Below are 14,891 nucleotides of genomic sequence, written 5' to 3' on the forward strand. Positions count from 1 at the left end.
TAATTACTTTTATAAACAAAGTACCTAGAGCTGTCCTATTCAGAAAGTAAATGTTCTGAATGGTTGTAAGTTTTTCTGTTTTCCCCACAAATGGGTTGTAGCCCTTGTACTCTAAAGGATGCTTTAATTTTTCAGTCATGACTATCTCTGTGCCAACGTTCTTATCTGGACATGCTGATCCTCTGATAAACTATTTTATTTAATTTGTCATTTAGCAGTACTATGTAATTTTTATCCCAAATGAAAGATGGCAAAGGAAGGGAAAGTGTGGTTGGCTCAGTGGACAATCAATTTTAGAGAAAAATAGATATAAACTTTTAACTCCTTTCTTACGCCTTTTTTTCCTTCTTCTTCTTCCAAGGAATTACTGTGCTGATAAAGAAACTGTTACATTCTTTGCTATATTCTGTTTTCCTCTTACTCTACCCAGTTCTGAAATTTTAGGCTTTTCAAGCATCATTATACATGTATAGCAGTGTAACTGCTCATAAGAGTTGTTTTTCTTCTTTTCTTTCTTGTGTGTAGTTCAGTTTTGTTTTCCCCCAAATTTATGTACTGTGTCCAGATTTTGAAAAGTTAAGGTAATAACATTAAATTATAACGCTTGAGACATGAGTTGAAAAATTGTGCTGAAGTAAATCTTCTGTTAGTACACTATTAAGACCTTGAAATACATAATGCCAGATGTCTAGCAGCAAGGTGAGAGCAGAAGTGCTTTTTCCAGATGGTCTCTGACATTTGAAGACAAACAAAAATGCTGAAAAGTACTTTCAAACAAAAGAAAACCAACCCAAGCCTTGCTGTATCATCAGTTTATTAAACAGATGTTAAGCACAAAACTAAAATCAAGAAGAGATCATAACTTTGAAAACTGTCAAACATACTAAGTATTAGTCTGGGCTTGTATTACAGTCTGTCTGTTTCTGTGTGTTTGTTCATTTTTCTCCTCAGCTCTGTGGGGTTGGCAAAAGCGGCTTTAGAAGCAATTAATGGATTCAATCTCTTTGGAAATCAGGTAATAAAAATGGTTGTTTTCTCTTCTCTCTCTCTCTTTTTTTTTTTTTTTTGAGCAGTAATAATTTACATTGAGGATCAGAGAAGATTTTAAAAAATATACAACATTTTGTTTGGTTCAAGCTTTAAAAAAAATTGGCAAACTGATTGCTACTGTTTCGAGTACAGAAATTGTCTGATAAAATAATTAATGTTCTTACTATCAAGAATTACTTTCCTTCTTAAGTTAAAAGACATCTAAAGTGATGACACCTTCTTCTGAAAAAGGACTATCTTGCCAAATGTTTTTTTCTTTTAGAATTGTATTTGTTGATTGTAATGTAGTATACCTTTACCTAGAAGCATCACCTTCTGCATTATTTTTTCAAGTGCCTTTTGATCAAGAGCTTTAAATAAACTACTTCAGCATAATCTCACTGTTTCCAAGGTTTTAAATTTCAGTATGTCACGTTGTGTTAAAATCTTTTCCCATTTTTTCATGTGGCTTGTATCAGTCAAGAAAGCAAGCCATTTCTTCAATTTTTATCTCTGACTTGTTTTCCCCTTCTACGTGCATTTTTTTTTTTTCAGGTATCATACTTACAGTATATAGTTGAAATTAAGGAATCATCTTCCAAATGAATAGCTTAGAAAATGTGCAAATGGAAGAGACGCATCATTGTTGTGCTACAGGTGTTTTTAATTAATTGAAAAGAAAGATAAGAGTGCAGCTGAAAACAAAGTTAGATATCAATAAGGGCATGTAGAAACGGCTATAAACTTTCTGGTGAGGTGGTGTTTTGTTTTGTTTTGTTTTTCAGTAAATTTTGTGGAAGGAAGGATAGGCTGGTCAAGCCAGAAAGTGGTGAGCTGAGTCTGTTAAGCCTTCCAAATTGTACTGTTTTCTTTGAAGTTTACATCCTTTTCAACTTGTAGTTCGTGTATCTTACTTGCATGCCCAAATGGCTGCATTTCATAAGGAAGTTCATAAGAAGTTGATGAAACATGCTTTATCACTTCTTAGGTTTGAGTGACATTCAAAATTTGGTCTAAAAGGCAACACGAGTTTACATGAATTGCCTATTTTTATACTTTTTTTTTTTCTTTTTTCCTGTAATCAGGCAGTTGTTCTCTAGCAGTGTATGATCCTTGGGTTTTTAATTATTTTATATCATGACTTTGATTTTAAGTACTGTTTGTATATTTTCTGAACAAAATTTCCATATATTCCTGCTGTTTTCAAGATAGGTTTGTTTGTTGTTTACTTTTTTTGCAATACGTGTGGTCTGCTTTTGTCTTGTAAGTCAGATGGATCTGACCTTTAGATTGTGATTCTTGTCTGCTTCAAATATTCAGCATTAAGATACTTGGATAAATGAGTTGGTTTGCCAAAAATAAAATAATGCAAAGGAGAGAAGAAACAAATGGTAAATGGTGAACAAGCTGAATTCTCAGGTGCTCTCTGGGTCAGATAGTGAGTATAAGCTAGGTCTATTGTAAATGTGACGGGGAGATGGAAAGTCCAGATTACTTTCCAAGTTCATTTCTGTACTACTTGATTTATTTAAAAAAAAAAAAAAAAAAAAAAAAAAAAGAAAAAGTTATTTGTCTCCTTTTTTCTACTGGCAAAATGTAAGGTATGTATTGGAACAATTATGTTAGAATTAATTTATATTAATTAACACACAATTATTAGCCCTTCTGTGACATGCTCAAATATCCTTAACTGAAAAATAAGCTGTAAAGCTTAAATATTGTTTACTTTGAAATTTTGCAGTCATGCAAAGCATATAAACACATAGCTGTATTCTGTTTGTGGGTGAGCTACATAGTACAGAAATATGGATTGTGTACAGATGTTACTTGTATATAATATTTTATTTCAGCATAAATTTATCTAGAAACCACACAGAATGAATTTAAAAAGCCTAGTCTGTAGTTCATTCTAGATTAACGGTTGCATTTGTATATTAACACTTGCTGTTAAACAAAATGTAGAAGTGACTTCTATGTACAGTCTGGTACTGCTGAAGACAGTAGGAAGCTTGTCCTTGACTATTGTAGTGTATGTATGCTTTGAAAATTCATAATAAAAATTTATCTTACACAACCCTTCATGAGCATACACCTTAGTGATAAGAATCTACTGTTTTTTTTGAGGGGAGGTACAAGATTGTTGCAGAAAATGTGTTTGGATCTATAATTTTTTAATGTCGGTTTCTTGTTGTAATCTAGGACATACTGTAGTGTTCTGTATAACCTTGCCTCTGAGATGGTTTTTGTCTCATGCTGCTTGGCTTTAGCACTCTGAGAAGGCTCATGCCAATATACCTCAATTGTAAAGGACACTGCTACATTCCCTGAATATTGCATTTGTGGAGGAGAAAAATCTGTTAAGGTTAGCACTGTTTTATACTAGCGTGAAGGCTTTCCAGACACCATTCCACAGTTTTTTCAATCCCCTTGGATAAGCCCATCATTTTATTGCTGTGAGCTTTTTAAACCGTGGATCGCATTCACCAACTAGTACTTCCCTGTTTACTATTCTCAATCATAATCATTTTATTTGTGACTGTACTTAACTAATAGTGAGGGTTTCTGCACTTCAGCTAACGTTTTACTCAGCATTCTGCATCTCTTAGAACAATTGGAAAGCTCAGGGACATGGAGCTAGTTCAAGAAGCTCTTGAACTCTTGAAGCTCTTTCAAGCAACAAAAAGTTGCTTGAACATCTGAAAAAAAATCATGAAGATCTTTCTCATAGTGGACAAAAAGTACTTTCTTACAATGTAGTCACAGAAATAAAAATAAATATAAAAATTATTTTTAAAATATTAAAAAAATAATTTTTATTTATTATAATTTTAATTTATTCGTGTAGTCACAGAAATAAAAATGAATAAATAAATAAAATCCAGTCCTGTTTTGACTGGAACTTTTTAGAGCTATTGCAATGCATGGGTTGAAAAATGAAAGTTTTAAATTTAATTTTAAATAAAGTTTGTTTTATATCTTCTATTGATGAAAAACTGTAGCACTTATTATTTTTAGACCTTTTTATTTTCTCTTAAGTAATAGTTCAGGATGTATCCCTGAATGTGAGGGTTTCTGATTCTTAATCAGAAATTAATTAAGACTTAATTTTAATTAAGACTTAATTTTTCTGGATATTTCTTTATTGTTCCTTTTTTTTTTTTTTTTTTTTTCCTTGGACAACAGAGTTTTTCACTGTAGGTTATACTTTCAGGGATATAATAATGGCTGTTTGCTTACGAGTGGAGAAGTATGAAAATGGCCTCACACACACATACTGTTACAAAAAGACATAGCCATAGCCATAGGTGTAGTTTTGGTTTATTTCACTTCCTGAACCTGCTACCATGTGTTAAGAAATAGGAGCTAGGAGCTTAGTTAGGAGCTAAGGATCTTAGGTAGTGATCAGACATTATATGTACATTGTCAATATTTCAGAAGAAATATTTATCTACAATCTTTACCTTCCCAATAATCTCAAGCAGCAGTAAATGTGGCTGCTATATTTTTTTTCAAATGATATTTTACTAAATTCTGAAGTGGATGAATAAATTGCTGAAGCAAAGCGAGTTTAAATGCTCTGAGAATTTATTTCCAAGATACTTTGCATAAGCAGAAACCATTTTGACCTTCAGTCTGCAGCAGAGCCTGCCTTTGTGCTTAGCTCCAGCTGTGTTCCAATAGCTCTGAGAAATCCTGCTGAGCCCCTCAGGAGGAACTGCACCTGCAACTACACTTAGTGCAACCTGCACAAATCACTGGCGACAGACTGCTCAACGTTTCCATGCAGATTTTTCCACTCACACTGTGCATACTGGGAGAAACTAGTAAATATTTGTGTATATATCCATATTACTGTATCTCTGCTCTCACATGCTTGTATGCTGTATGTCTTGGAGTGTCTCGTGATGGGGAAGTTGCCCTGTGCATTCAAGCAAATATCCCAAGAGGACATAAAGTTTACTTACTGGTTGTAGGTAATCACATTGAACTATTGCTTTCTCCTCCTCTCCAAGAAATACAAAAACTTTAATAAATAAATAAATAAATAAATAAATCCTATGAGAAATCGTGCTTTTTTTTTTTTTTTTTTTTTTAATGTAACAAGGCACAGCTATATTTATGTTCAATTAATTGTATTGCAATCTTTGTTAGGTGCCAGGTAGAATAAAGAACAATTATGAACTGAGAAACAATTGGCTTTTCATGTAATCTGAATTTTACGTGCTTTAATATAAAGGAGGAGTTCATACATGGCTTTTAATGCTATTTGTTTATATCTTCATTATACTAGAATTATTTCTTAAAAAGCAGGAGTTATAAGCATAAGAATGCAGTCAAGGTGTAACCCTAACCGCTTTGTCAGCAAAAGGAGATTTATTTACACATCGAGAAGAGAATTTCTAATGTAACAAATAAATTGTCTCTTTACTTAATTTCTCATCATTTTACTTTAACATCCTATGCTAAACTTCTTAAATGTATTCCCAATCTTTTGTGTATGTCTGAAACAACAGCTATAAATCTACATGAGATAGTTAATATGTATGGCTTTGGCATAGGAATTCAGATACGATCCTTACTTATGCAGTACTTAAATCCTTAATTGTAATTAATAGTAAAGATTCTGACATCACGTGAATATCCAATTAAGAGATTATAACTTGAATAAATAATTCATAATCTCTAGTAGACAAAAACACCTGGTTTTGTTTAAAATTTCAAGTTCTTCTATTTTTTTCAAAAATTTTTGGCTTTATTTTTAAAACATTTGAGAGTTCAAAACATTTTCACTGTAATATTATGTTTCATTTTCTGATTAGTTGCCAGCTACTGGACTATTACAGCATAACATTATTAAAACAAAGAGCTGTTTAGTTTCACCAGCATGTGCCAACCTTTTTTCCTCTCTCCTTAAATTTCATGTTCTATTTAAAGGGCTGCTCCTGGTCTGTTATATTTGTGGATTTTGATGCTCATAACCGTAACAGACAGACCCTGTGTTCATTGCTACCCCGAGAGTCAAGGTCTCATGTAAGTAATTAAACGGAATTCACCTTAACAGTGTGTGGAGAAAATAAATGGGTATGAACATAATTCTTAGCTTTATGACAGCCAGTTTGTTCTGCTTAATAAGGATAGGAGTTTGTTGGGAAGGTGTTAAATTTTTGCTTCTTAAACATCACTGTGATGTAGATGTGTCTCTGAAGTGAAATCAACAGGGCATTCTTTATTGGAAAAATACTTAGGTTAGAATGTTAGCCTGTTGTTACCTTTCTAAATAATTTCAAAATAAAATTAAAAGTAATAGTGATCTGCAGTAAGTTAAGTAAGGCTTGCAGTTTTGGTGATTGTCTTGTTTTTACCCTAGTGGCTCAGTTTCCATTACAAATTCAGTGACTGCATTTTTGAAAGAGTACATTTCTTTTAGCTTTAATTTGTTCTTTTGTATAGAAAAGAAGCCTTTAAGGTTGGCTTTTCAGTAATTGCAGAATATGGAGGATTTCTTGTTACTATAAGCCACTGTTGTAAGTAAGTATTTTATCAGTGAGTAAATCTAAGTGACATAAGTACAAATTAATCAAAATCCATCTATTTCAGTATTAGCATCAAAGGTAAATTTGTTCTTTGAAAGACGGTAATTTAATATGAGTGATAATGGAGTTCTACTGCTTTTTCATTCTGCGATCTAATAGCGTTTTGGTTCATGAAATGACTCTTAATCTTCAGCATTAATAGTTTACTCATTGTATAGAAGAATCAAAGCAGAGTGATAATGCTGGATAATTAAAAGGCACTGTCAGCTAATTTTTTAGTTTAACATTAAACTATAACTAACTTGTAGTGGTGATATACTAGTTAATAGTTTTTGTTGTGTTTTCATTTAGTGATAGTTGCCAATAGTTCTTGAGAAATGCCATCTTTTTTTCCTGAAATTATTCCCTTACTTCCTGAATGTAAATCAAATAGGCTTGTTTGTTACAGCAGTTGGAGACAATTCCTGAAAAAGCTTTTCAGAAATGATGATTTAACCATAGTTACTTCTCAGCATTGCGCCTTAATAAATTAAGTGTTTGGGATTCTTTTTGAGTGTAGGATACCCAAATGTTTGGTTTTCTTCCAGGAATAAGCTGGAGGCTATTTTTTTTGCTTCTAAAAACACAGTGTTCCACAATATGTTCATTTAATATCAACCGATAATTATCAGTTATAACAGATTATCAACTCTAAAGTAGGTCAGATTTTGAGTCAAATGAGTTCTTTGTCTTTCAAATCATGTATCTGAATATTGGGTTTATGGTTTATTCTTAAACGTTTTAGAAGTCCCATTTTGCAAGTTACTTCAGTATATTACTACTGTGATTTTGATAAATATAAGATTGTTTCAAATGTATATTTTACTCAGTAGGTTAAATAGTCTTTGTGCATCAAATAATTTTCAGAGATTTAATTAAATTTATGACTTGCTATTTTCTCCTCTCCTTCTGCAGAATACTGATGCAGCTCTTCTGCCCTGTCTCAGTTATCCTGCATTTGCTTTGGATGATGAGGTTTTGTTCAATCAAACACTAGATAAAATTATTAGGAAATTAAAAGGAAAATATGGGTTTAAAAGATTCCTGAGGGATGGATACAGAACAGCACTGGAGGATAAAACACGGCGCTATTATAAACCAGCAGAAATAAAGGTACTTGGTGTATATATATAGGGGCAAGTTTCGGTTTTCTGAAGTGTTTAGGCCATACTTAAAAAAAATAAAACAGATACTGCACCTTTAGTATTCGCAGTTTGAATTGCACAGCGATTCCCAATTGTTTCAAATGAAGGAGAGATGCATTTTGTAATTTGGCATGTGCAGTTTTGAGAGATTGCTAAGTCAGCAAGTTAGTCGTTGATTTGTTTTGTAATGAATGTGCTTCCATTTACATTTAGGGTATAGTTGATTTCACATAACAAATAAGAAAGTTATTTATCATTTTATTTAATTTCACAGCTGACTAGAGTCAGAGTGTATAGAAAACAGTTTTGCTTTTGACCACAGTGTTTATCAGTAAAGGTTATCTAAATGAAAATTTACTATTTTTACTCCCCAATAGCTTCTCTGTGGAAAATAAAACATAGATTATATAAATACTCTGCTTGAGAATGAGCCATATGTAAAAGCACAGTTGAAATGCCTGTAGAATTAAGAGGCTGTAAGCTAAATGAAAAGCTGGTGTCCTAAAATGTTTTCACTTTCATCTTTGTCTTTTGTTGCTTTGAAATAGTCCTATAGGATATGCAAATATATTTCCTGAAACTGAAATTTGGATCTGAAATAGCTGATGATTTTTTCTTCTTTTTAGCTTTTTGATGGCATTGAATGTGAATTCCCTCTGTTCTTTATTTTCATGATAATTGATGGTAAGTATGACTTTTTGTTCTTGTTTTATAAAGGCATTACAGGCCCTTAGATGAAGAATACAAAATCATTTTTTGTCCTGCATATACAAGCAGCGTCTGCTCTAAGGAAGATTGATTGAAAGTTCTGCCTCATGGGTTAAAAACCAAGAATAACAGGACAACAGGAGAAAAAAAAAAAAAAAAGAAGACAAAACCAAAAAACACCCATATTTCAGCATTTGTAACTTGAACTCTGTTCTTACAATATAACTCAATATTCATTTTTCAGAAGCTTAAATCTTCTACATTCACTTTTGCATTGCTTTTTAAGTCTTAAAGACTTCCACAGTATCAGTACTTCATAGCAGCACATGAAAGAAAAAGAAGTAGAATAGAGAATATAATGACAAACTGAATGTTTTCACAGATATTTTCAGGTTGATTGTTCTGGGGTAAATGAAACAGAATTTAGAAGATAATAAAGCACAGCAGAAGGCCTAGTTGCTCTTTTTAAATGCCTTTGCTTCCTGGCTATATTTTTACATGTAGCCAGTTGGTCTGATGAATAAATAAATACATCCACAACTGACAGACCTTGTCTTGAGGTTAGGAGACATACTAGAAAAGTTCACAGGATGATTTCAGGATGGAAGCCAGAACTCAGACAGAAGGAAGGTCAGAATAAGAAAATCAGTAAGGGTTACAGCCATCAAAAAGATTCATGCGTCTTTCAGCTTTGTAAATGGATGAAAATCTGGCCATATTTCTAGCAGCTGGTTTTGCTCTTCAGTGTGTGAAATAGTTTTCAAATAAAGATTGTGAGAGGCATAGAAGTCTGCTCTCTGCCTTGACTCCTGTGTGCTCACCCATAGATTAAAATATTTTGTTTGAACATGTAATAAGGTTTCACAATTGATTTTTCTGAAGGAATGCTTGACTTTTTTCAAAAGGAGTGAAGCCCCCAAGAATACGGGAGAAAGGCATTGACATTTTATGCTGCCCACTTAGAGTTTTGGGAAGAACAAAAAATACAGTTATCTTTAACTGAAGTTAGTTTCTCTACTTTTCTTGTGTTATAAAGTACAAAATACATACCTTGCAAATATTGTCCTAGTGTTTGTTTTGTTTTGTTTTTTTCCCTGTAGCTCAATTTAAGCAAATAGAACAATTACATCAGTGGATTTTGTGCACTTGCATCCAAATCCGCAAGCTTCATTAATGCAAAATTTGAAGTGCATACAGAGAGACTTAAATTGCAAAAATGACTAAACTGTTTATAATAAGATGTTCTGATACGTTTGTTTTTGATGAATAAGTTACTAGTTTGTGGTTTTCTTTTGTCTTACTTTTGCCTTTCAGAAATAACAGTTCTTAAGAGTACAAAAAGACTGCTTTAGTACTAATTTCCCTTTGGAGTGTTTCTCAAAAGGAAATTGTTTAGGACTTTGTAGATAGTAGATATGCATCTGTAGCTGCAAGGAAGGATTGAACTAAATAAATCAATGTGTGTTTGGGGGGGATAACAAGTATTTGAATAGCATTTTTGAAAGCTTTTTTAAATTTCTACTCAAATCTGGAGATTATGGTGGTTTTGTGGGATAAGGGAAACATGGAAAGAAAGGATATGCACAGGAATGAAAGATTAAAAGTTTGACTTCTTTCCCTTTAAATGTTCAAAAACATTTCTGTTTTTAAAAAAGGTTACTCTTATTTATCAAGTTCATCCAAGTTTTCCTTGATGAGCAGAAATGCTTTTGCTATTTTTGATGCATCTTTTCATGTAAGAACTGAGCACTGGTCATAATAGTATTCATCAGACGAATTTTGAGATGAGTAAATTCTACTAGAAAAATGTTTAAGATGCCGGTACTTCCAAACTTAACACTTTTTCCCCTAAAGCATCATCATAAAAGCTTGACTCTGTATTCAACCTCTCAAGATGTGTCACCTGTTCTTAATCTCTATCATGTTAAAATTATTCTATCTACGTAACTTATCAATGTAAAGATTCCATCTAAATATCTTTGGGGGGAATTTTTCAATTTACTTTTTCAAGTTCCTATTGTATTGATTTATTGGGAGTTCTGGACAATTCATTTCTAGATAATTTTGAAGCTCTGTCCTGAGTATTTAGAAACAGCCTATGTGTCTCCACCCTGGCATACAAACTCTGCTTCTTCATTCTACCATAATTAAGGAAGTTATTTACAGCTAGCTGGGCTAGTTGTCTGAGATCTAGTCCACTTCAGAACATCTATAAGTTCACAGCTTTACTCTGTGATGTAATTTGCAATTGATTTCAGTTTAAGCTAATAAAACAATGTCTGACTCATGATCCCTGTGAGATTTAGCTGTGGTAATAAGCGAGCAGTTAGTTTAGTGTTGTACTTTTTCATGAACAATTTAGTCTGTAGGCACTGCACCACAGAACAATAAACGCTAGATTTTTCTTTTATGAACACTGAATTCACAGAACAGTTATTTCTTTAATTGAATTAATTATTTTTGTTTGTTTGTTTTTTGTAGGTGTTTTTAGAGGAAATTCTGCACAAGTAAAAGAATATCAGGATCTTCTGGATCCTTTGCTTCAACATACATCTGAAGGTATTATTTGATAATTGTTCTTTCAAAAATCCCTAATTTTTTCTTGTCTGAAACTATAAAAAATACTTACACTGTTAATGGACATTGCAGTAAACAAAAAGAGGAATAATATCACTGTTTCATGATAGCAAAATACTAATATTGAAATAATCTCTTGCAAGCATTATTTCGATTGTTTGACCATTTTTGGCCAACGAGTTGTCTAGTACTGAGGTGACTGTTAAATGAAGGGAGAAAACCCAAGGTGTTCTGCTCTAATGCAGCTTTCATTTCTTTTGGGTATGGCTTCTTATCTGTACTGCATTTTTGTTTCAGTGAAAACATTTTTGTATAGTACAGATGGTGTATGTATTCTGGGAAAAAATTCTGTGGAAATGTTTGGTGAAAAATAAAGTAGTTTACTGTAGTTCTGGGTTTCCGACACTGATTGTGGTTTTGAGAGAAAATGATGAATGACAACAGTCTGTCTGTTCAAATAGCTACCTGGATAACACTTCAGCTTTATGAGGGGAATACAATCAAATAACAATGGAAATAGAATTTGATTTATTTACTTACTGTACTTATTTTAAAATGCCATAGGGTGTCCTGTTGTACCCAAGTATTACTATGTGCCAGCTGATTTTGTTGAACTGGAAAAGAAGAATCCTGGCAGTCAGAAACGATTTCCTAGTAACAGTGGACGCGATGGGAAGTTTTTCTTGTGGGGACAGGCAGTTTACATCATTGCAAAGCTCTTGGGTAAGAGGCTGAAGAAATTCTATCAGGTTTTGACTCATCATAAAGGATATTTATCTTGTTAATGTTTTTCTTGAATCTGAACAAACATACTGGCTTGAATTTCAAAAGGACTCCAGGTAGTATGGGTAGCATGTGTGTCTTCTGCTTTGGTACATATGTGATGGGCAAAAATTGCCTTTTGTTCTTCATGTTGAATTTTTATGCTGCATGCAGCATGATATGAAGTTTACTGATATATTTTATAGAATACTGAAAATCTTCTAAACACAATAGCCTTCTCATTTGTTGTTTCTTTTCCTGACATTCCCTCGTATTTTGCATGCAGTAAGGCTATTTTTCAAGAGAATTTCTTTGTTGCTTTGGTTGAGGAAGTTTGCAAGCTTTCACAATAGGGTGTCTGTTGTAGAAGAAGAGAAAATAATGCCCGGCCACTAGGTATTCAGCTGTTCCATGCAATTGAAAATTCTTTTTTTTTTTCATTTACTGGCTGCCTTTTCTTATATTTTTTACATGCTTTTTCTTGATTCTGTGCTCCCTAGAAATAAGGTATGAGTATTTAGGATTTATTTTTTTTAGAATAGACCAAATTTGGATTCCAGTAAATATGCATTTCTGATAATGGCAATGAACGTACACTGAGTGCTTATTTTTAAATAATAGCGTATTTAAGATATTTAAAAATATCTTAAATTTCATATTATTATGTTACTACTCATCTTCAATAGGAAATAATTCTGACTACATATGTAAATTTCTCAGCCGTGTAAGTCAATTTAAAAAATAGAGGAGATAGAACAACAATTCTGGGAACAGCTCTTGCTTTTAAGTACTATTAGGCAGAGGCCATTGGTCTTGCAGTTGTTTGGTCAATCAATTTTATAGTGTCATCAGTACTGCAAATAATTTAAGTAGCATGCATGCCTTTAGCCAGCATGAGAAGTCTGATTACATGCATCTGAAAACAGATGACTGTTTTCCTTAAAATGTGTTTTGGTTACTGATGGGTTAGTATATTAATAAATTCTACATTTTAAAATCATTTGTTTTTTTTAATAATCTAGCTTGTTTTTTAAATGCAACCACCTGGACGTAGCCTATGATTCTGCAGGAAGAGTCCAGAGCAGGGAGCTGGGTCCTTCCCCGCGGAAGCCAGGCTGCATTCTGGCAGCAGGTGGCTGGGGGAGAGGCTCACAGGATCTGGTGGCTCAGAACCGCTGGCACAGCTCCCAACAGCAGCAGGCTCCTTCTTGGCTTCTTCAGTGCGCTGCCCAGCCAGAGTGCCCTTCACTGCCTGCCCAAGCGTTTGCTTTCCACTGCACCATCTATTCAGCTCCCTGCTCCTGCCAAACACTTATAGGCCTGAGCCAGGATGTATTTTGAGTTTATAAACTGCTGTCTTAATTTACTACACAGCATAGAAACTTCTTCATTATCGAGATGTTTATTTTTATTGGAGCAGTTAATTCTCTTTCAGGAAAAAGTTTAAAATCATGGAAGTTTAGGTTGCTTTCCCAACCCCTCCTCCTCTCTCCCCATACCTGTGTATGGGTACTCTCCATATCAAATAATAGGTTTTTATTAAAAAGTGAAGCACTGGTTATAAGTACAACAGTACTCTAACTACATGTAGCAAGAATGATATTTGAATCATAAGTTTAAATGTGATTGTGTAGACTGCCCTTTTGTTGTGTAAATCGCTGATCTAAAACAAAGATTACAGCAGCAAGACTGACCACATAAAATGTTTGCATGCCTCCTTCCCTGAAGCTGCAGAAAGCACTCAAGTCATTCTGTGTTTTTATTATCATCAACTTTCAGCTGACAAATTAGTAAGTCCTAAAGATATTGATCCCATCGGACGTTATGTACCTCCACAAGATCAGAGGAATGTTAGCATGAGATTTTCAAACCAGGTAAGCCTATCCTTAGTATTACAGTGTTTTTGCTGAAAACATATTATTGATGTATTGTGCATTCTTCTAATATTAGAATGAAAGAAAGTACTAGGAAAATTCAAGATTGTGTGTACATTTGCTTTATAGATGGAGAATTACTTCTAAAAGGAAGATTTTAACATCTAGGGTTTTTGGGAAGTGGTATGTTTGCTTTCAAACTAAGTGATAAAATCAAAATGATACATATTATAAATTTAAATAGCTGCTAGTAATTGCATTTCTTTGAGTTGTAAGATATTGTTGTGGTTTAACGTGGTCAGGAAGGCAAGAGAAAATTTATTTTTTTTTTTTATAACTTCCAGTTAATTACCACCACTTCAGAGTACTGAAGTATTATTTCTGTTTAGAGCTCCTAAGAGCTACAAGTATGAAGTTCTTTTTTTGGTGTATCCATGTGTTCCTGGATTTGGCTTAAATCCACGGCAGGAATGAGTGCCCAGGGATGGGGAGTGCTTGGAACCTCGTAATAAAAATCTGCAGTAAACAGAATAAAAAAAGAAAAAGCAGGTATATATGTAGAGGACTTCTTTTATTAAAGAGTAAGAACTGGATGTATGAAAATGTGCAATTAAAAGAAGTTTTTTGAGCCTTCTTTTTTTCTCAGTATGAGAAATATATATCTGAAAAGTTTCTTTTTCAGCACTTTGCATTTGTTATTGAAGCATAAAATATTAAATACTGCATATTAAGTAAGGTGCATATAAGCCTACAAAGGCAAAATCACCATGAAAACCATTGTTGTTGGCAAGTAACCTTCCTTTCTCTAAAAATTACCTCTGCAGAGTCAGAGATTATTTCAATATTTTCACTAATAACATGAAAGAACTGTGTTGTTACCTAATTTACTTCAAATCAGTTGTTTCATCTTAAATTTTTGTTTGGTCCCAGGTGTAAAATAAACTTTTTAAAGGAATTTAAAGCTTTGAAAGAATTTCAAAAATTTCAGATACCTTTTTTCTTATATTTGAGAAACTTCCGACATTACTGACTTGTACAACACTACCAATGCTTCTAAATGTGAACAAGTGGAAAAATACTACAGCCATCATCACGTTTTCTTCCTGGCTGTCCTTCTGATACAGGCCACGTTTTGATTTGATACATACAATTGTTCAATGTATTTTATTATTTCTGGTCTTTTGTGTTGCTCTTTTCTCAACGTTTAGCAGTATTGGTAGAGG

General features: G+C 33.2%; 1 protein-coding gene across 5 annotated transcripts in view; it reads left to right on the forward strand.

Annotated features, from left to right (window-relative positions):
- PHKB (phosphorylase kinase regulatory subunit beta) overlaps nucleotides 1-14,891 on the forward strand; it is a 76,561-nt gene that overhangs the window by 30,689 nt on the left and 30,981 nt on the right. For all 5 annotated transcript variants that reach the window (XM_082770233.1, XM_082770232.1, XM_082770236.1 and 2 more), the window contains 7 exons: nucleotides 952-1,015; nucleotides 5,965-6,060; nucleotides 7,518-7,715; nucleotides 8,374-8,431; nucleotides 10,937-11,014; nucleotides 11,597-11,755; nucleotides 13,574-13,668. In XM_082770233.1, coding sequence (XP_082626359.1) covers nucleotides 952-1,015; nucleotides 5,965-6,060; nucleotides 7,518-7,715; nucleotides 8,374-8,431; nucleotides 10,937-11,014; nucleotides 11,597-11,755; nucleotides 13,574-13,668 — 748 coding nt within the window. The remainder of the gene's footprint in view (nucleotides 1-951; nucleotides 1,016-5,964; nucleotides 6,061-7,517; nucleotides 7,716-8,373; nucleotides 8,432-10,936; nucleotides 11,015-11,596; nucleotides 11,756-13,573; nucleotides 13,669-14,891) is intronic.

This window comes from Aythya marila, assembly GCF_965140915.1.
Source record: "Aythya marila genome assembly, chromosome: 12".
Lineage (NCBI taxonomy): Eukaryota > Metazoa > Chordata > Aves > Anseriformes > Anatidae > Aythya > Aythya marila.